General features: G+C 57.6%; 9 protein-coding genes across 9 annotated transcripts; 4 read left to right on the top strand and 5 right to left on the bottom strand.

Moving 5' to 3' along the window:
• Positions 1-385: 385 nt before the first annotated feature.
• Positions 386-1,853, top strand: B0I36DRAFT_332537 (major facilitator superfamily domain-containing protein; the record flags this gene model as incomplete). The annotated part of the gene is made up of 2 exons (XM_046155131.1): positions 386-1,161; positions 1,258-1,853. Coding segments are annotated over 2 exons (1,203 nt in total), but the record flags the coding sequence as incomplete, so codon positions are not given.
• On the bottom strand, positions 1,791-4,820 carry B0I36DRAFT_387472 (ferroxidase). The gene is made up of 6 exons (XM_046161177.1): positions 4,247-4,820; positions 3,691-4,185; positions 3,383-3,603; positions 2,940-3,298; positions 2,604-2,829; positions 1,791-2,392 (listed from the first exon to the last, which is right to left on the bottom strand). Exons 1-6 carry the CDS (start codon positions 4,574-4,576, stop codon positions 2,092-2,094), a joined length of 1,932 nt encoding a protein of 643 aa, XP_046008658.1. The 5' UTR covers positions 4,577-4,820; the 3' UTR covers positions 1,791-2,091.
• Positions 4,821-5,334: 514 nt separating this feature from the next.
• B0I36DRAFT_417150 (iron permease FTR1 family protein) lies at positions 5,335-7,439 on the top strand. Its single transcript, XM_046162102.1, has 4 exons — positions 5,335-5,789; positions 5,951-6,492; positions 6,641-6,839; positions 6,965-7,439. The coding sequence occupies exons 1-4, from the start codon at positions 5,634-5,636 to the stop codon at positions 7,148-7,150; spliced, it is 1,083 nt and encodes a 360-aa protein (XP_046008657.1). The 5' UTR covers positions 5,335-5,633; the 3' UTR covers positions 7,151-7,439.
• Positions 7,440-7,669: 230 nt separating this feature from the next.
• B0I36DRAFT_332534 (secreted aspartic proteinase precursor) lies at positions 7,670-9,390 on the bottom strand. The gene has a single exon (XM_046155130.1). It carries the CDS (start codon positions 9,271-9,273, stop codon positions 8,035-8,037), a length of 1,239 nt encoding a protein of 412 aa, XP_046008656.1. The 5' UTR covers positions 9,274-9,390; the 3' UTR covers positions 7,670-8,034.
• Positions 9,391-10,195: 805 nt separating this feature from the next.
• On the top strand, positions 10,196-10,846 carry B0I36DRAFT_353270 (uncharacterized protein; the record flags this gene model as incomplete). Its single annotated transcript, XM_046157193.1, has 1 exon — positions 10,196-10,846. The coding sequence occupies one exon, from the start codon at positions 10,196-10,198 to the stop codon at positions 10,844-10,846; it is 651 nt and encodes a 216-aa protein (XP_046008655.1).
• Positions 10,847-11,103: 257 nt separating this feature from the next.
• On the bottom strand, positions 11,104-12,459 carry B0I36DRAFT_250511 (uncharacterized protein; the record flags this gene model as incomplete). The annotated part of the gene is made up of 6 exons (XM_046150546.1): positions 11,104-11,426; positions 11,490-11,870; positions 11,931-12,021; positions 12,074-12,178; positions 12,233-12,298; positions 12,352-12,459. The coding sequence occupies 6 exons, from the start codon at positions 12,457-12,459 to the stop codon at positions 11,104-11,106; spliced, it is 1,074 nt and encodes a 357-aa protein (XP_046008654.1).
• Positions 12,460-13,355: 896 nt separating this feature from the next.
• B0I36DRAFT_376800 (uncharacterized protein) lies at positions 13,356-14,752 on the top strand (the record flags this gene model as incomplete). Its single annotated transcript, XM_046160495.1, has 2 exons — positions 13,356-13,648; positions 13,702-14,752. The coding sequence occupies 2 exons, from the start codon at positions 13,356-13,358 to the stop codon at positions 14,750-14,752; spliced, it is 1,344 nt and encodes a 447-aa protein (XP_046008653.1).
• Positions 14,753-15,323: 571 nt separating this feature from the next.
• On the bottom strand, positions 15,324-15,851 carry B0I36DRAFT_366998 (uncharacterized protein; the record flags this gene model as incomplete). The annotated part of the gene is made up of 2 exons (XM_046159393.1): positions 15,324-15,335; positions 15,426-15,851. 2 exons carry the CDS (start codon positions 15,849-15,851, stop codon positions 15,324-15,326), a joined length of 438 nt encoding a protein of 145 aa, XP_046008652.1.
• Positions 15,852-16,237: 386 nt separating this feature from the next.
• Positions 16,238-17,894, bottom strand: B0I36DRAFT_332532 (uncharacterized protein). The gene is made up of 2 exons (XM_046155129.1): positions 16,894-17,894; positions 16,238-16,818 (listed from the first exon to the last, which is right to left on the bottom strand). The coding sequence occupies exons 1-2, from the start codon at positions 17,852-17,854 to the stop codon at positions 16,592-16,594; spliced, it is 1,188 nt and encodes a 395-aa protein (XP_046008651.1). The 5' UTR covers positions 17,855-17,894; the 3' UTR covers positions 16,238-16,591.
• Positions 17,895-18,540: the final 646 nt, after the last annotated feature.

Raw genomic sequence — 18,540 nt, 5'->3', positions numbered from 1 at the left:
CCTGGTAATTTTTCTCCCTCGTCGCGCGCCGGTGACTCTTTCGCCGAGAGAAAACAACACAAGAGCAGCAGCACGGTGCAGGGGCTCTTGGGCATGAGCAATTGGCAAAAGTCGCGGGAAAGCACAATTGTTCCTCACAACGGCTAGACTCTCCAGGACAGCCGGTGTCCATTACAACTCGCGGATACCTCCCGCCTCGCCTTGCAAGTCTGCGATTTCGCTGTTGCCCTCCACAATGGCCGCCACCAACGAGAAGTCGGCAGCCGACCTTTCCGCCAGCCGGCCGAACTCCCGCACAACTGTCCAGGACATCGAAGGCGGCACCGGCAGCGGCGACGACAGCTCCGTGCCCATTGCCCACGGCAACAACAACTGTGGTGATGTGCCCCCCGACGGCGGCGCCAACGCGTGGCTGTGCGTGCTGGGGGCCTGGTGCGCCTCCTTTGTCGGGTACGGCTGGATCAACAGCATCGGCACGTGGCAGGAGTACTACCAGAACGGGCCCCTGGCCGAGTACTCGCCCAGCCAGATCTCGTGGATCACGTCGCTCCAGGTCTTCTTCATGTCGGTGCTGGGCCCCGTGACGGGGCAGATCTACGACCGCTACGGCATCACGTACCTCGTGCGCGTCGGGTCCGCGATGCACGTCGTTGGCCTGATGATGGCTTCCCTCTCGGACAAGTACTACCAGTTCCTGCTCTCTCAGGGCGTGTGCAGCTCCATCGGCGTCGCCATGGTCTTTGTCTGCGGCCTGAGCTGCATCAGCGACTGGTTCGACAAGAAGCGTGGCCTGGCGTTTGGCGTGCTGGCCACAGGCTCGAGCGTCGGCGGCGTCGTCTTCCCCATCATGTCGAGCAACCTGATTCGTGTCCTCGGGTACGGCTGGGCGATGCGCATCGACGCGTTCCTCATCCTCGCGCTCCTCGTCGTGGCCAACTTCACACTGCGCACGCGCAGGCCGCCCCGGCCCGTCAAGCTCACCGCCGCGAGCCTCAAGAAGCCCTTCACCGAGCTGTCGTTCAACCTGCTGGTCCTGGGCTTGTTCCTGATGCCGTTTGGCATGTACGTGCCCATCACCTACCTGCCTGTCGCGGCGACGGGCGAGGGGTACGTGTCGCCGGGCATGGCGATCAACCTAGTTGCCTTCTACAATGCTACAAGGTAAGTCCGCCTGTCGCCATTCTCACTGTTGCCCTGAAGATCGTCCCCGTTTGCTTGAAACGAAGATACTAACCAAGGGACAAAACCCCCCTCCAGCCTCTTCGGCCGCCTCGGCTCCGGCTGGCTCTCGGACCGCTACGGCAAATACAACATCTACATCCTCTGCGGCTACCTGTCGGGCATCCTCGTCCTGGCGCTCTGGATCCCGGCCCGCACCGAGGCCGCGGCCATCGCCTTTGCCCTCTCCTTCGGCCTGGTGTCGGGCGCCTACATCTCCCTCATGGGCGCCCTCGTCCCGGCCATCAGCCCCATGGAGGAGATTGGCTACCGCAACGGCATCATGTTCCTGTGCTCGGCCGTGGGGGGGCTCATCACGAGCCCCATCGCGGGCCTGATCCTCGAGACGCCCGCCGGGTGGAACGGTTTGAAGCTGTTTGCGGGCGTGTTCCTGCTTGCGGGGACGACGGGCGTGGTGTTCGCCCGGGTCTCGAGGACGGGGTTCAAGCTGAAGGCGGTGTTTTGAGTTGCTTTGAGGAAAAGGAGGAGGGAAGGGTCATAACATGCAGGGGAAATGAAAAACCGAGCATCAGCGTGGAGAGCGGCGTACTTTCGGCCATGCTGCGTTGGTCTTCAAAAGTTTAGCATATCTTTAGCGTTGCGTGCAATCCAGCATCAGAGCATTGTTTTCATCATCTCGGTCGGACCCTTTTGAGACCTCAATCAAAGTGCGACAACCCTTAAGATTCGGTTGTCCTGGGCGCGGCATTTAATTAACATCTGGGCCGCGAGAATATCGCACAATTGTCGCAACTTCGTGCCCTCAGGTCAGTCAAGTCTATCCTAGGCATGGCCCATTAAATCAGCACTTGCACCGGACGTTAGGCCCTCCCTCTTCATCTGGTTCACGCGGAGAGAGGTCGAAGCTGTCGCTCATCGCCCTCCGCTCGCAGCGCTCTCTCTCTCAACACCGCCATCACCACCACTACCACTGACAGAATCAACCCGGCCCTGAACCGTCGCCCCTGCGCTCTTCTCCTCTCCAGCGACCGCGTCGTCACTGCTGCTGGGCCCCCTCACCACCAAGTCGTTGCCATTGCCGGCGGCCGCCCCTGCCAGTTCCGCGGTCGGGACGGCAGGCTCGTCGGCCAGGCCGTACCAGATGACGACCAGCACGCCGAGGATCCCGCACAGCGTGCTGAAGACGAGGGCCACGATGCCGCGGGTGGTGAATCTGTTGTGTCGAAGCAACAAGGTCAGTCATAGGGGCGCAAGCTTCATGGAGTGTGTGTGTGGTACGACATCTTGAGGGGAAAAGCCATGCCAAATGCACCAATTGCACAAGTTGCGACAATATACAATGCCAGTAGAGGCAAGGCGATGAAAGGAAAAAAACAGAACAAAAAAAAAAAAAAAAAAAGGGCAGAGAGAGGAGAATAACTTACCCCTCCGGCAGCGGCGGCGGCGGCGAAGGCTGGCCGTTCAGATTGAACAGGTCGACCACGTTACCCGCGGCGTTGCCCTTGACGGGGATGTTGTCCGCCGAGCACGCGGCATAGTGGTCCTGCGGGATGGAGATGGTCTTCTGCAGCTCCAGGGGCGCCTCGACAAAGGTCGCCATGAGGCCAGACACGACGTGCCACTCGATGTGGCAGTGGAAGAGCCAGATTCCTGATACCCATTGACCAGTTTCATTAGCAGCTATTCTTCCAGATGATGATGATCCCAATCACAATCTCAGAAGAGCAAGAAGGCGAAAAGGGGACCCAAAGAGAACTCACCAGCATTGTCCGCCTTGAACCGCAGCACGATATTCCCATCCGGGTACAGCACAAACGTGTCCCTGCGCATCGGCGTCTTGGGGAAGTCTACACTCGCCGCGGCCACCGTATCCTCCCACGTGCCGCCCTCCTCGTCGCTGCGGTACAGCGCCTGGAAGTTGTGCCCGTGCAGGTGGAACGGGTGCCGCCCGGAGTCGAGGTTGTTGACGACGATCTGCACGATGCTGTCCTTCTCGAGGACCATGGCGTGCGTGTAGGTGCCGTAGATCTCGGGCGACGTGGCGTTGGCGCCGGAGGTCAGGGCCGTGTAGAGCGTCGGCACGGTGGGGTGCTTGTAGGTGATGTTGTTGAAGAAGGCGCTGTTCATTGCCACAGGGAGTCAGTTTCGGCTGCTGCGGGGACAGAAGGGGGCTTATGGAGTGCAGTACTCGCGTGGCACTTACTAGTTCGCTCCGTCGCTCAGGTCGTCCATGATGACGTTGAGCTCAAAGGTCTGGTCCGGCTCGGGAAGGAGCTCCATCTGGTCGTATGGGACGAGGGTGATGTCATCAAATGGACTGAGTTCGTCAACCAGTGCCGGGCCAGGAAAGTCTGCCGTGTCGTTGTACGTGAGCCACGCCGTGACGTTCCAATTGAGGGTATCTGGGAGTGTGTCGAAAAGAGACTAAAGATACAAAGAGTTAGCAGGCGGAGACTTAGGAAACTCGTGCCTGATGCTTTGAATCAAGAGCATTCACAACTTGCAACTGACCGTGTCCATGCTGGCCACCAGGGGAAAGTTGGCGCTCGTGTCGTTCTTGGTCGTGATCAGGAAGCTGCACCTCTGTGCCGCAGACAGATAGATCATCTCCGCATCCGCCGGCTGCGTGTACACACCATCGACCTCGACAATCTGCATCGTGTGGCCCTCGGCCCAGATATACTGCCCCGCGAACGCGCCAATGTTGACCACGCGGAAGAGGTACGTCGTGTTTGGGCGCACGGCAACCTTGAGATCCTGGGTCTCGTTCCACAGCGCGGCGTCAGGCACGGGCTCGGCGCCGGTGGGGTTACCCTTGTACATGAAGCCCGCGATCAGGTCGGTCATGGGGTCGTGGTACCAGTCCGACACGGACAGCACGAGCTCCTCCGAGTACAGGTCCTTGTGGGGGTTCTCTGGGTCGTTGATGATGAGCGGGCCGCGCAGGCCGTCGGGGTACTGGCCCTTGTTGTGCGAGTGGTACCAGTACGTGCCTGGTTGTTGGAGCTGTTCATGGCGTTAGCTTGCTCTGGTAACTGAAGGCGACAGCAACTGGTGGAAAGCGTACAGTGAAGTTGTAGGTGAAGCGTGCTCCCGGCGGGATGGGACACTGCGAGACCTGGACCGGCCCGTCCATGTGCGTGGTGCCGTTCATGAAAAGGCCGTGGAAGTGCAGCGACGTGTCCTGGTCGCCAAGCGAGTTGAGCGTGTTGATGATTATGCGGTCGCCCACGTCGCCGCGGATCGTGGGGATGGGCCACTGTCCATTGATGCCAATCACTTGCCGCTCGAACTGGCCGTCTGGGTTGGCCGAAACCCAGCCAATCTCAAAGTCGTAGGTAATGGTCTTGGCCGTGGCCGTCAAGGCGGCTGCCACCAGCAAGAGGAGCCGGCACATCTTGAGGTTGCCTGTTGCGAGACGAGAGCGGTGCCGAGTCTGGTCGATGGGCGGCAGATGCCTCGAGCACAAAGCAGTCAAGCTTTCAAGATGCTTCTGCTTGAGATCAGTTGAGCAACAAAGCAGGAGAACAAAGAGGAGGAATGGCTGGGGAGCCCAAGACTATCCCTTGGCAGCCGCACGAGCAGTCCAGCATGACCCGATGAGCCGACAGGACAAGGTCAGCCCACCAGAGACAGTCTCGATCTTATCAGATGGGCCGGGGCTGGCAAGATCCGCGTAATCAGATGGCGAACGGGCCAGCCCCTCGAGAGGAATTTGCCATGCTAGCCCCGTTGCTGACGCCACCTTCCCTTATGGTTGGCTGCCACGGGGGGTCGGTGAACCACAGAAGGGCCAGCCGTGACCCATTGTGGCTTCCAGTCTGTGTCCAGTCAGGCGATCGCCCAAGCGAGCGATCGGCACCCCAGTCCCCAGACCGGCGCAGGGATCCAGCGCCGAACAAGCTTCACAAGCTTCTCTAAGCTTTGCAGGCCCTTGTCCGACCCCGCCCCTCCCCCTTAGCTGCCTGTCTTGAACAGCTTGAACTCTAGCGTCTTCAGCTGCAGTGCCACCGTGCCAATCACCACCCGCAGTGGCTTCGCGCCGGCGTCTCACTAAAGCATCTCTGCTCGCTGCCCGAGGTGGGTGTGCCGCACTTGCCGCTGCTGAGGGGTTTTCCGACCTTTTTTTTTCCCTGTGGCTTTTTCCGTTTAATCAGAGATGATCTGATATGATTTGATTGATCAAGGACAGCAGGGGGGGCGAACCCCTCATCTGATAACCGAGCCATCGACTGGACGTGGCTTTGAACGACCACAATCGGCTGCCCAGCCTTCGAGGGCATCATTGTCTTGGGCCGTGTACTGTCTGAGACCCCGATTGGGAGCCTGACATCCGACAATTGCTCGTCTGCTGCTCCTTTCATTCTTTCCTTTCAACGCCCATCAAGTCAATTCTGCATCTCCACCAGAGGCGCATCCTTCCAACTGTACACACAGGACATCAGCTCGTCGCCATGGCCGTAGACGTCTTCTCGGTGCCCGTCTTCCTCATCGTCTTCCGCGAGACGCTCGAGACCGTCATCATCGTGTCGGTCCTGCTCGCATTCCTCAAGCTCTCCCTCGACGGCTCCGATGGCAGCCACAAGACCTACAAGAAACTCACCAGACAGGTATGCCCATCTCCGCCAGCTACCTAACCCCCTTCGTCTCTAAGCATTGATTTTCCTGCGACGTCTCCTCACCGCCAATGCTCACACATCCTTGTCCCACCTTGCCTGTGTACCACCACGCAACTGACGATCCTCTCCTCTCTCTCTTCGACAACAAACAGGTCTGGCTAGGCACGGCACTCGGCCTGCTCATCTGCCTGATCGTCGCGGGCGCCGTGATCGGCGTCTTCTACCGCGTCGGCGTGGACGCCTGGTCCGGCTCCGAGGGCTACTACGAGGGCGCGTTCTGCCTCGTCGCCAGCGTCATCATCACCATCATGGGTGCCGCCCTCCTGCGCATCGGCAAGATGCAGCAGAAGTGGCGCGCCAGGCTGGCCGCGGCCCTCGACTCGCCCCTCCGCTCGTCCTCGCGTCGTGCAAAGAGCGCGGGCGGCGGCGGCGGCAGCGAGGACGTCGACGACGTGGCTGGTGGTGATGCTGCTGCTGCGGCTGCCGTGGGGAAGCTATCCGCCTGGGACAAGTTCAAGCTCTTGTGCGAGAAGTATGCCATGTTTTTCCTGCCTTTGATCACGGTGCTGCGCGAGGGCATCGAGGCGGTCGTGTTCATTGCGGGAGTTACATTCTCGGCGCCTGCTACCTCGGTACCGCTGCCCGTGGTGATTGGGTTGATTGCTGGGTGTGTGGTCGGGTACGCGCTGTACAAGTAAGTGTCCCTCTTCTCTTTACCCATTGAATCGGTCGATCTACCCAAACTTCACTCCCTGCATGCACGGGAAGCACCCATTGCATCAATCAAAATTCGATGTCACCACTGCCGACATTGTATGCTGACACTGACTTGCCACGAACAGGGGCGGCTCCACGACCTCGCTCAAGTTCTTCCTCATCGCATCCTGCTGCCTGCTGTACCTCGTTGCCGCGGGCCTGTTCTCCCGCGCGGTCTGGCTCATCGAGTCGCAGAAGTGGAACGAGGTTGTCGGAGGAGATGCCGCTGAAGTCGGGGACGGGCCAGGCTCGTACGATATTGACAAGAGTGTGTGGCATGTCAACGTGAGTTTCTCTCCACTTTTACTGCATATCCCCTTCCCCTTTCCCCGTCTCCCCTACCACATACACACGAGTGGCATTGTGCGGATATGAAGTCCACTGACATGTCCGTGTTTGCGAACAACCAGTGCTGCAGCCCAGACCTCAACGGCGGCGGCGGCTGGGGCGTGTTCAACGCCATCCTGGGCTGGCAGAACTCGGCGACCTACGGCTCCGTCATCTCGTACAACGTGTACTGGATCTTTGTCATGGCGGGCTTCGGGTGGATGCGGTACACCGAGAAGCGCAAGACCGCGGTCAAGGAGCAGCTGTAAGGTCTCTTCAGTGTTGGTGGCTGTGACGTGTGACTTCGCTCCGTTCGGCTCTACTGGATTATCGCTGGTATTGCGGAGACTTTGACAGGAGCTTGTTACCTAAGAGAAGGGAATGGAGAGCATAGGCACCGACGGCACTTTGTGCTCATAAAGTGAGAAGATGATAGCAAAATTATGTCATTTATGATCTGGACAGACAATGAGCAAGGCATTTCCTCTTGCAGGCTGTATGGAGTAGACATCCCAGGGCACGTGGCTCCCTCGCGTCAAAATGGGACGTCCACCGGGAATCGAATCTTTTTTTATACCGCAAATCTTCGACAGTCGGTAAGTGGTCATGCCATCGCGCGATGCACCTCTATAACAAGTCCTGTAGGCGCATCAACCATATCCGAAGCTTCACTTCGCTACCATGAGGAGCCCATCCAGAAAGAGAAGAGCAGCCTGATGGCAATCAAAGCACAGATGGCACACTGAACCCACCGAGCAGAAGCAAGAGCAAGCATCGAGTTGTAATAATATGATCATCATCCATTTCAAGCATACCGAAGGACATATCAAGCTATGTACGGAGCACCACTCGCAACTCGGCATATGTGCAAGAAGAACAAAGTCGACCCGCCGACACTGCAGAAAACCACCCCCGCCCACCTTTGTGATAAGCAAAATCGCTGATCTCGTCCCGGCTCTACTACAGGAACGGAGTCCCCAGTCCAGTCGTTCTGCAAAAGAATGTAAAAAGCAAGCCCAACCCCATCGGCTAGATCTCGAATCTCGATCCATTTCCCACCGCTCATCCCCTCAATTCAAATCCTCGCTCGTTAGACAAAGCTGTAGCCAGCTTTGATCTAGACCCAGGCAACACGCAAGGGCCCGCCTGCAGCTTAGAGGCTCTTGGAAGCCCAGCCGAGCTGGGGGGAGCTGGTGCCGCTGAAGACGACAAAGGCGGCCTTGAGAGCGACATCACCGTAGATGTTGATGCCGATGGAGTCGCTGCTCTGGATGCCGCCGAAGCAGCTGCCATCGCCGGCGTCGCCAAAGTTCATGAAGCTGCCGGGGATGGTGATGCGGCCCGAGCCGACGCCAAAGGTGAAGCTGGGAGGGGTGGCGCTGCAGGGGAAGGTGTAACCGCCGACCGAGTCGTCGTTGCCGGCGCCCTTGATCTGGCCGTAGTAGGCCGAGACGACCGAGTCGGGGAGGTAGAGCAGGGTGGTGCCGGTGTCGGCGATGCCCGAGGTCTTGGTCGACTTGAAGGAGCCGCTGCCGACGGCGTAGCCGGACGAGGTGAAGCCCCAGAAGCCCTCGGACGTGTCGACGGGCACGTAGGTGATGGAGCCCGTGTAGGCGGCCGTGTCAATGTAGCCAAAGTTGTACTTGCCGGCAGCCTGGTGCTTCAGGTCCGCGGTGAAGAGGGGGCTGTTGAGGGCCGACTTGGCGTTGTCGAAGAAGGTCTTCTGCTTCGTGGGGCTGACGGTGTTGATGCTGCTGAAGGCGAGGCCGACGAGGCCGTCCGTGGCGGACTCCTGGGTGAAGCTCGACGAGACCTTCTTGGCGGACTCGACCGCCTGGCCAGTGACGGTCAGGCCGCCGATGGTGACGGTGTCCTTGTAGACATCGCCGCTGGACGAGGAGCCGTCGCCGTACGAGATCTGCCAGGTGGCACCACTGAGCTTCGAGGCAGTGCTGCTCTTGGACGGCGTGTAGATGCTCTGGCCGTTGCGCTGGCTGCTCGGGGTCTCGCTGCTGAACACCCACAGGTCCGAAGAGCCCGTGTCGAAGTCGAGGCTCAGGGTCTGGGCAGGGGTGCCGATCTGCACGTTGGCGTCGTACGCATCATCATCGCTGTCAATGGGAGAAGTGGTGACGGAGCCGGTAGACCGGCGCTGGTTGACAGCGGAGGTGATGTTGGCGACGAGCGCGGCGAGAGCCGGGGGAGGAGTGGCGCCGAACTTCAAGTGGGCGTTGTAGACGGACAGGGCGCCGTTGAAGTTCTCGAGCGTCTTGCGGGGCGCCACGAACGAGGCGGTGCCAGCCAGGCCGAGGCGGGCGTGGGAAGGCACAGTGGCAGCAAGGCCGCCCTGGACAATGGCGGCAGCCACCAGGGTGCTGGTGAGGGCGTGCATCGTGATGGTTGGTTAAAGTTTGAGGGAGCCGGTATAGCCAGAAGGAGGATGCAGTTGGAGGTCAAGAAAGAGTGTAAGTGATCGGATTCTAGCTCGGGCTGCAGGAGGCTACTCGCTTTAGCGCTGATGGCTGGGGAGAATAAGATTGCGAGATGGAGGGCGGTGATGGCGGATTATATAGATGCTGAGGTTGTGTGCGAGTATGGCGGCCGAAGCATGAACTTGGCCCGGCGATCACAGTTCCAGACGTATCGCCAGCATGACGATCTGGTGTTTTGGTCGAAAGAGGAAGCTGTGTTTCCGTTGTTCAAAACGCCACCGCCGACGGGAATCAAGGCCAAGCTTTGAACCCCGGCTCTGCCTAGATATGGCCAAGACGGCCTGTGATAGGACCACGGCACCGTTGGGCAATCTCCTGGGGCTGGCAAGCGGGGAGGTCTGGGCAACGTGCCTTGCCACAGCCTATGGGAAGAGTCATCTGATGCGGCGAACAGGACCTCTGAGTGAAAGGTCCCCTAGTAACGGCGCCAGTAGAAAGAGGCAGCTGCCGCACCGGCGCAAAAAGCCACGATGACTACAGAGCTTCCACATTGCCACTGATCCGGAAGCTTAAGGGTATAGCATTGGAGGGCGGGCAAGATGCGCAGGCAGTGGTTTCAGGGCCTGTCGTGCTGCTGAGCTTCCCCCACGAAACCGGCAGTTGGGCTGCCCACTGGTGACGTGACGCGCGGCTCGGTGTTCGACCTTCCCCTTCGAGACAGCGCCTGCTCGCCAGTCAAGCGGCAGTCAGGCTCTTGAGCTGCGACTCTGGGCCATGGAGGCCCATAGAGGCCCACCGCAAACCCCTGAGGGGATCCCACGCTGCTGCGCTTTTGGCAGGTTGGCAGGCTGGCTGGCACTGCCAGGGAAATCAAGCTTTAGGATGCCTGCAGCCAAGAGTTGCTTGATTGCGACAAGCTTTGCCGATCCTCACATAAAGGCCATGCGCCGTGTGGGGGCGCGCAAATGGCAAAGGAACAAAGGACCCCAGCCCGAGATTGCAGATTCGGGCTGGGGGCAACCACGATGGGCCTATCAGCGCCCAGAAGCTCCGCTCATGACTACCATTGGACAACTATTGGCCTCCCTCTACGGTGCTAGCGTCGGCAGCGCACTTGATATGGCTCCTCGTCTAGCCCCGAATCGTGCGTCGACGTGGGCGGTCGCCCCTGGTTTGGCTGCTGCCCGACAGGACCCAATCATGCCCCCGGCTCTTCCTTGTTTCTGCGCTGCTCCAGGCGTGATCTCTACCCACAGTCACGTCAGGACTCATCGATTCGTGCGGCATACGACAATCCTGGCCTGTCACAGGCCGCGTCACCCGGCACCCGGCACGGCGGCATATTTATATCTGGCGTGTTGCAATCTGCTTACAGCAGGTCCTACACAAGGCCTCCACCTTGAGAGTGCCTGCACTGCACCTATGCTGCTGGATCCGGAAGGTATGATGGCCTCACGAGCGCCTCAATGGCGTCAGCGACTTGAAAGCGACCTTCGCAACTCTACGGAGCATCCCGCGCTTCGCATCATTTGATGAATGGATTGCGACAACTTTCGAGGTACGAGAGCCTTCTCCTTTGGTTGAGATGCGAAGACCTTTCGGTCGTGATTTTCTGGAATAACACATGTAACGGGCCACCTTGCCGCTATCGCCATTTCTTAACAGCATAGTGTTTCTACTCTTGAGCAAGTTTGCTTGTCGTGAGAAGGTCCTTGTCTTTAATCTCTTCTCCCTTTTGACCTGCGACAACTTCTAATGAACTCGGATTTGGCACTTCTCATTTCTCGTGCTCAATGGGCATGAGATGTCTCAATGCTCTTTTGGTCAACTATGGTTTGATCCACGACTGTTGTTGCCAGGACGCTGTCGCCCTGATATCTCTCCGCACCAGCCTGACCATGCCCACTCCGTCCATGGCCCCAGCTACTCCCAGGGCTATCATCAAGTCTATAAGACATACGTTTGGCGCCTCGTGACTGGCGACGATTAGAATCCGCCGCTGTCCTGAAAAGCCCGTATCTGGCGAAGAGCGGGCGCAAGCTTGTCAGTGACCCTGCAACCAGCCCTAAGTTGTATTCAATGGCCATCCAGTACAGCGAAGACGCGGCATCGACTGCGTATGTGCTTTGTTGTTAGCGGAGATGACCCAATGCGGCGGTCAGAAAATGGCACTTACATGTCGTATCAGCGGTTTCTTTGCCATGGAAACTCAAGCTGCTGAACCGCAGTGCAGGCGCAATGCATGCCACGCCACCGCTGGCGAAGACAAGAACGAGAGCCCAACGCTTCGACGCGCTCAGGTTGAGCTGGAGCAGAGCAGGGATGGGCAGGAGGAACATGATGACATCGCAGATAAAGATCACCACGGCCTGATACAGGAAAATGATGTAAGAGGTGTGCGCCGAAAAGCAGTGGTCGGCCCGGTCTGGCGCCATGAGAAACTCGAGTTTGTAGAAGTACTTGGGTGGGGTGCATTGGAAGGCCGCCGCGAAACTTCCAGAGATCGTGAAGAGCACCAGGAAAATGAGCATGCCGAGCGTGGTGTGTTGGATATATGCTAGCGACAACACTATCAATGGTCTGACGATGGCCGTGCAGATGGTCAGGTGCGACTTACCATTGGGAAAGACTCGCCTCAAGAATAGCAGAAGGTTTGTCTTGACAGCGAAGGAGATCGATAGGTATATGCACACGCAGACGTAATAGAGCTGCGACATATGAGCGACTGTGGAGCAGCCCTGAGCGAGGAAGACAACATACCAGGAACCATTGCGCCATGTCCTCTTGAGACACGTTGTGCATGCGCTTACCAGCTCCGTAATGTACCACGGCTATGCCGATACCGTTGAAAGTGGTAACCAAAAGCTACGAGAAAGTCAGACGCTTCTTTTGCGGACCATTAACCGCGGTTCTGCTCACCAAAGCCAACAAGCAGGCCCAGTCGTCAATTCCGAAAGCGACCTTGACGTACTTCCGGACGTAAAGCTAAATTCCTGTTAGTCTTAGCTGACGTAGTGTTTGAAAGGATGAACTCTCACCCGTGTGCCGCATACTAACAAAGCCAAAAGCCCTGTGCCGATGATGGTGCCGTAAGAAATGGTGATCTCGCGCAGCTCCTGGGCACTCAAAGTAGTGCTTGCTGCCATCATGTTCGAGTGAAAGCTATGATTCAACTTGTCAAGTCAAATGATTCACTAGCATTATTGAGTCACGTCCAGACTAGGTATCCAGCGTCTTAAAAGCCTCCCGAGAGTTTGACATCGGGCCGAGCTTTCACGTATGGATTTCCGGATATGGACATGACATATCCTGGCGGATGTGTGCTTCTGTCGGGTGACAGAGACCCCTGCTCCCGACAAGGGGGCTCGTCGGTCCGGTGGCCAGGAGGCAACCAACAAATCCAAGGATCCCCAGACCGTCACGAAATTCAGCCAATAAAGGGAGAATACAAAGTGTGATATGCCTCAGATGGTGGTGAGCTCCTTGAATGCCAAGCGTAAACATTAGTTTTGACAAGGGCGTCCTGCATAATGGGCATGGGCACGAGCAAACAGTGCTTGCCGCGCCGTTTATGGCTCTCGTCATATCAGCTCAATATCACTGCACGCTTCAATCGCACACCAAAGATGTTTGGAACATCCTGCTGTACATGTAGAGAGCCCTTCACGGTACGACCCTACCATGGTCTGGTTCTCCGCCTCTGATGTGGCAACAATGCCATTCGATATGTTCATTTCGTCATCCATCACGACGTAGGTGACCTCTCTCACCCCCTTGCTCGTGCATAAATCACATCCAGCCAAGACAGCCGCCCCCCAGTCTACGCACAACCAACGACAGGCATGCAGCCCCATATCGCATGGCTTTGTCCTTGGCTCAGCCCCCGATCCCGGACCGTTTCTTCCATGCTGGTTGAGCGCAAATAACCAACAGAGCGCTCATTAAATTATGATGAGGGGTTTCCGATCTCATCGCCGACATTGTATGCAACATTCGGCTCTGTCACACATCAGTTGGAACTATTTCCTGACTCGCTCGCACGATGGCTGATCGCCCCTTCCGAGTCATCATAGCCGGTGGAGGCTATTCAGGCCTGGTCACCGCCCTAGCCTTGGAGAAAGCTAGCATAGAATTCGTGCTGCTCGAAGCGCGCGACATTGCACCACATCTCGGCGCGTCCATCTCGGTGCACCCACATGTGCAGGTCGTGCTGGAGCAGTTGGGTGTCTGGCCGGAGATCGAGGCAGGGGTGATTCCTCTTACAGACCGCGAGCACTTTGACCAGCATGGAACCATGTTTGACAACTCTGACGTGCTCGGCGAGATATCGCGACAGTACGTTTCCCAAGACTGATCCCCAAGCTCAGAAGAGCTAATTTCAGGACAAGGACAAATGGCGGCCTCACTCTGTTCATGGAGCGCAAATTCCTTCTGCAGTGCGTCTACAACCAGATCGCCGGCAAGACCAAAGTGCGTGCTCGCACGGGCTTCGTCTCCTACGCCGAACATGAAGACTGCATCCACGTCACCACAGACTCGGGCGAGACTATCCGCGGTGACATCCTTATTGGTGCAGATGGTGTGCATAGCGCAGTGCGAGCACACATGGCCGAGCAGCTCAGGCCCATGGATCTGGCGACTTCACAAAAGCTGCTGTCGAGCTTCGTGGCCAGGTACCACTGCATCTTTGCGACTTCCCACAACTCCAATGCTGCTGGGAAGCCCTTTCTGCCAGATGCCATGGTACATAACGTGTACTACCCAAACTTCTCCGGCATCGCGGCCGTCGGGGTCCAAGGGCTGGTGTTCTGGTTCCTGTTCGTCAAGAGCGAGGCCACCACAAGGACCCCAGACACTCCGCGATATAGCGAGGAGGATATGCATGCCACGATCGACAAGTATGGCGGTTTCGCCCTCGGTCCTGGGTACACGTTTCACGACCTGTGGGATGCCCGCATCAAGGCGGCGATGGTCCCGCTGGAGGAAGGCGTGCTGCCCACCAAGTGGAGCAACAGCGGCAGGGTCGTTTTGTTGGGTGATGCGGTACACAAGGCTACCATCAACCCGGGGCTGGGTGGTAATCTAGCGGTCGAAGGAGTCGTCGCCCTGGTCAATTCTCTTCGTGCTGCTCTTACCGGAAAGACAGAGTCTGCAGATAAAAAGGACAAGCAGCGGCTCAGCACGGTGGAGCTCCAGCACGTGTTTCAGAAGTATGAGAGAGAGCAAAGGCCCCGCGCGGACAAGATTGTCAGCCTGTCTGGATACGTCACGCGGCTTGAGGCGATGGAGACTTGGTGGCTCCGGCTGCTGCGTCGAGTGATGCCTTGGTTCAGTGCTGGGACAAAAGCTTCTGTGCTTGTAGGTCATATGAAAGAGGCACAGTGCCTTGAGTTTCTGCCCAACCCAGAAGGAGGATTCCGCGCCACCGCTGCTGTTTAGCCAACACCACTGCTTCACAAATTCAGCAATGATCAACCGGCTGTCCATGATGAGAACAACTGTTCATTTCTGTGCCCAATGAACCTTATCGACTGAGGAGCATTAATGAAGGTTGAACTTGTCATTGAACTTGCAACACAGGCACCCAATGGAATCGACCAAAATCAAATTTCCTGTCTGCTCCGTGAGCCCTCTTGGCTAATGCGTGCTAAGACCTGGCCTTGCTGGGGGATACATGATCCTTTAGAGGGCCTGAAGTGCAAAGTCATGTCTATTTGGGGTGTGCAAGGCTGCAGAGAATCGGGCGTTAATAGTTCACAGGAGGGGCTAGGAGCGTTTTTGTGGAAAGGAACCTTTCATTTCATACTTGTCACTTAGCGCTGCCACTGATCTCAAGCTCTACTGTCCAGGAATTTGCATTGAGGATTCAAAAGCCGTGTCCTTCATAAGTACACCGACCCGAGGAATACCAAAACCACAGGAGCAAGATGCCATCCACTATGCTGGTAAGAGGGTGAGGTTTGGAGAACATCACTAGCTATTTTGACTGGGACTACGGGAGCCCAGCACCCTACTGTGGTATCTACAAAGCAGCGTTAGCAGAGACGTCTTTATGGACTTAGTCGTGTGTCAGTCCAACGAGGAAGGGAGTCTGATCACGCAGAGCACCTACCATTCTGAGAACGTCCTCCATCTTCACTTCGGCCAGATCATAGATGGTCCCATTCTCATGAACAAAATGGTCAGGCTCCTGGCATTCCGCCTCCTGGGATCTCGCCTCGGCCACCGCGGTGGTGGGAGACCAGCTAGCACTATTCCAACGCCCTGGAAGACAAGTCTGGCCGGGGCGTGCCGGGGTCTTGAAAGAACATTGCGTATCTTCGGATCCGTACAGCGTGGCGTTGACGCCCTCGGGCGCAGCCTGGATCGCAACAGACTGGAAGATGACGGGCAGCATGCTGTTGCAACACTGAAAACGGCTGATGTTTGTGCAGATAAAATAACTGGCATCACCACAGCGGTTGCTGCCAGCGAACAGGAGGACATTGACAGCAGAGACTGCGGTGACGAGAGGGATGAGCTGGAAAAGGCACTTCATGGCTGTGGTTGTCAGTCGTCTAGTTCCGCGTGATCTTTTACGGATAAGAAGCGACACGGCAGGAGCAGCCAGCAAATGCCTGTTTCTTATAACTTATTCAAATGCGCGGCTGTCTTGAGGTGTGCCAGTGGTGGAATGAACGAAGCAATCGCGGAGCGATGCATGTAAGCCCGGTGGCTACGTCACAATGTGGCTTATGGGCGGCCTTGGGCGTTGTGGCACAACGGCCTATCAGCTCGAAAGGAATAAGAAACCCTCAGAGGGAGCTACTAAGACGAGGGCTTCGGATCCTGAGACAGGCGGCTGGTAACGTTTGCTCACGTTAAGCTTGGCTCATGAGATCCGACCATTTGGTTATACAATGAGGGAGTTTCCACAGCTTGAATGTGACTTTTTGAATCTGGGGTTAAGGCAACCTCGAGGTTGCATTCTGCAGGATCATCCGAGCGCCCGGAGCGGCGGAGCTGCCATTGGACACGGCAGTGACACTGGAGCGTGGAGATGCCCTTCTGCTTCCAGCCATAAGCCCCCCGGCCCCGGTTAGGGCCGCCGTGGCTAGGATCGCCGCCGTTCGCTTCCGATCGCGGCCCCGATGACCGGGCCTGCCACAGTGGTCACGACCGCGGCGACCATAACATATGCGTCCAAAATAGGATACGAATATTCATTACACTGCTGCTAATGTGCGCTAGCTAATGGATGCACCTCGGGATATCCTCGAAAGCCAAAATATGGATCCCCTAGATGTAGTAATAGCAGAACGGACCGCCAAAGGTGCTCAGTGCATCGTCGATGGTGATGCTAGGTGCAAGGGTGCCCATGTTGAGGATATCGCTCTTCAGAGCGTCACGCGAAGGAGGCCTGTTCAAGATCGTGATGGTGCCAGCGATGTCGCGTGCCTGGTGAGGTTGCAGGGCCTGCCAGATAAAGTAGAGGTGGTCCACCATGGAATGGTGAAGGAAGAAAACTGCCAGATTTGTTAATTTTCTGAACTTACAGTTATAGAAGGAGGCGGCGTTAGGAGGAAAGAAAGAGGGATTACCGGGATCGTTGGGCGATGTGAAGAGGTCGGACGCCTCGCCGCCCATGGTGAAGTGGCCGGCGGCGTGCATGCCAAGAAAGCGGTCGCTGAAGCGGCCCTGCAGCTCGTTCTGGAAGGCGAGTATTGAGTGCGAGGCGGAGCCGACGGTGACGTTGGCGAGATTACTAAGGGTCATCGTGGTGTCGACAGAGTAGGTGGACAGGTCTCGCAGGAGGCAGCGAGGGTTGTAGCCCAGCCCCCCGTCGGGGCCCGGCTTCATGCCGTCCATGCCGGGGGAGACAGGGCCGAGGTTGATGATCATGTCCTTGAAAGGGCCGTCCTTGAGACAGCCCCCGCCGTTGCCGGACGGGATGTAGATGTTGCCGCTGCCCGAGACGGAGCCGTTGTGAGCCACGAAGGCGCCGTCACCGGACATAGAGGTGGCGCTGCCGTCGAACACGGGCGAGTTCGCAAAGTCGGAGCCGTCAAACCAGTTCCAGTAGGGCTGCGAGCCGCTGTAGCCGCACTCCTGACGGAGGGCGTTCTCGTAGGCCCACGTGAAGTAGCGGTGCCAGGTGAGGAAGTTGCCTGTGCCATGGATGGACAAAGTCTGGTTGAGGTGCACGGCGACAAAGTCATCGTAGCGCGTACGGGCTCCGGGCGCGAAGCTGGGATCTGCCTTGGAGGGCTTCTTCTGAAGGCAGAGCACGGCGTTGATGTAAGCCGTCTTGTCTTGGTCACTCAGCCACTTCCAGTCCTTGCGGACGTAGGCATTGCCCAAGTGGCAAGACCCGCGCTTCTGCGGCGGCGAGAGCGTGTCCGAGGCGACGTCGGCCACACCCAGGGCCTGTAGAGCCTGGCTTTGCAAGTCGGCGAAGGCATCAGTGGCACTGCCAGGGTCGAAACGCTTGGATGGCGCAGCTGCCACCGAGCTGGACAAACCCAGAAGCGCGACAAGTCCCTTACACGTGGAGAACTGCATGCTAAGTCTTGCTGATGGTGATGGCCGTGCTGGAAGTCGGTGGAAATAGTTTGTTAGCCACCGTGGTGAATCAGCACAGACCTATGTATAGACCCGATCTGCCGGACCCGGGGCCCATCAGGGCTTGGTGGCATCGGTCGTATTCTAGATTTCTGGCCTTCGTGGGGTGGTCATGCAGGGTCTGGGTTCTCGTGCTCTAGCGCTGACATCAGCCCATGCAAGATCCCAGGACACGCATACTGGGTGCTCAGCATCCAATAGTCGATAGCCAGACCCTTGAAGAGAGGAGACTGGAACTCCACCAGAGCCGGTCCTCACAGCAATTGCAGACCCTGGTTCGCAAATTTCCAGCCGGGGGATCGTAACTCGAGCATCCTGGTTCCTGGCGGTGAGAGACTTGCATTAGGCAGGCAGGACATACGAAAACGCGAGGCTCAACGGGGATCCAAGCCAGGCCCGGAAAGTACATCGTAAATTGAGCCTGCCATGTGGTAAGCGTATGCGCAGCAGCCTAGCAAAGTGTTGTGTCCATTTCGTTGTCTGTCACACGGATATGGCGGAGGCACGACGGACCCGAAAGGAGGCAGGGGTTTACTGCTTGACTCGCCCTGGCGGTTAGAGACAGCCAATAGTATCGCTGGCAAAGGAGGGGGTACCCGCCTTGAGAAAAAACAAGAAACTTAATC

Source organism: Microdochium trichocladiopsis (genome assembly GCF_020744255.1).
Source record: "Microdochium trichocladiopsis strain MPI-CAGE-CH-0230 chromosome Unknown B0I36scaffold_9, whole genome shotgun sequence".
Taxonomy (NCBI): domain Eukaryota; kingdom Fungi; phylum Ascomycota; class Sordariomycetes; order Xylariales; family Microdochiaceae; genus Microdochium; species Microdochium trichocladiopsis.
The sequence above is the reverse complement of the archived record's forward strand: the minus strand, read 5'-3'. Positions and strand labels throughout refer to the sequence as shown.

Excerpts from the sequence above, each read along its gene's own strand:
- B0I36DRAFT_332532 (XM_046155129.1), bottom strand. The coding sequence starts at position 17,854 with ATGCAGTTCTCCACGTGTAAGGGACTTGTCGCGCTTCTGGGTTTGTCC. Across the intron at positions 16,819-16,893 it reads CACATCGCCCAACGATCCCG|TTTTCTTCCTTCACCATTCC; the intron begins GTAATCCCTCTT and ends CAAATCTGGCAG.
- B0I36DRAFT_332534 (XM_046155130.1), bottom strand. The coding sequence starts at position 9,273 with ATGCACGCCCTCACCAGCACCCTGGTGGCTGCCGCCATTGTCCAGGGC.
- B0I36DRAFT_387472 (XM_046161177.1), bottom strand. The coding sequence starts at position 4,576 with ATGTGCCGGCTCCTCTTGCTGGTGGCAGCCGCCTTGACGGCCACGGCC. Across the intron at positions 2,830-2,939 it reads GTTCAAGGCGGACAATGCTG|GAATCTGGCTCTTCCACTGC; the intron begins GTGAGTTCTCTT and ends AATGGGTATCAG. Across the intron at positions 2,393-2,603 it reads CCGCCGCCGCTGCCGGAGGG|ATTCACCACCCGCGGCATCG; the intron begins GTAAGTTATTCT and ends TCGACACAACAG.
- B0I36DRAFT_417150 (XM_046162102.1), top strand. The coding sequence starts at position 5,634 with ATGGCCGTAGACGTCTTCTCGGTGCCCGTCTTCCTCATCGTCTTCCGC. Across the intron at positions 5,790-5,950 it reads ACAAGAAACTCACCAGACAG|GTCTGGCTAGGCACGGCACT; the intron begins GTATGCCCATCT and ends GACAACAAACAG. Across the intron at positions 6,493-6,640 it reads GTCGGGTACGCGCTGTACAA|GGGCGGCTCCACGACCTCGC; the intron begins GTAAGTGTCCCT and ends TGCCACGAACAG.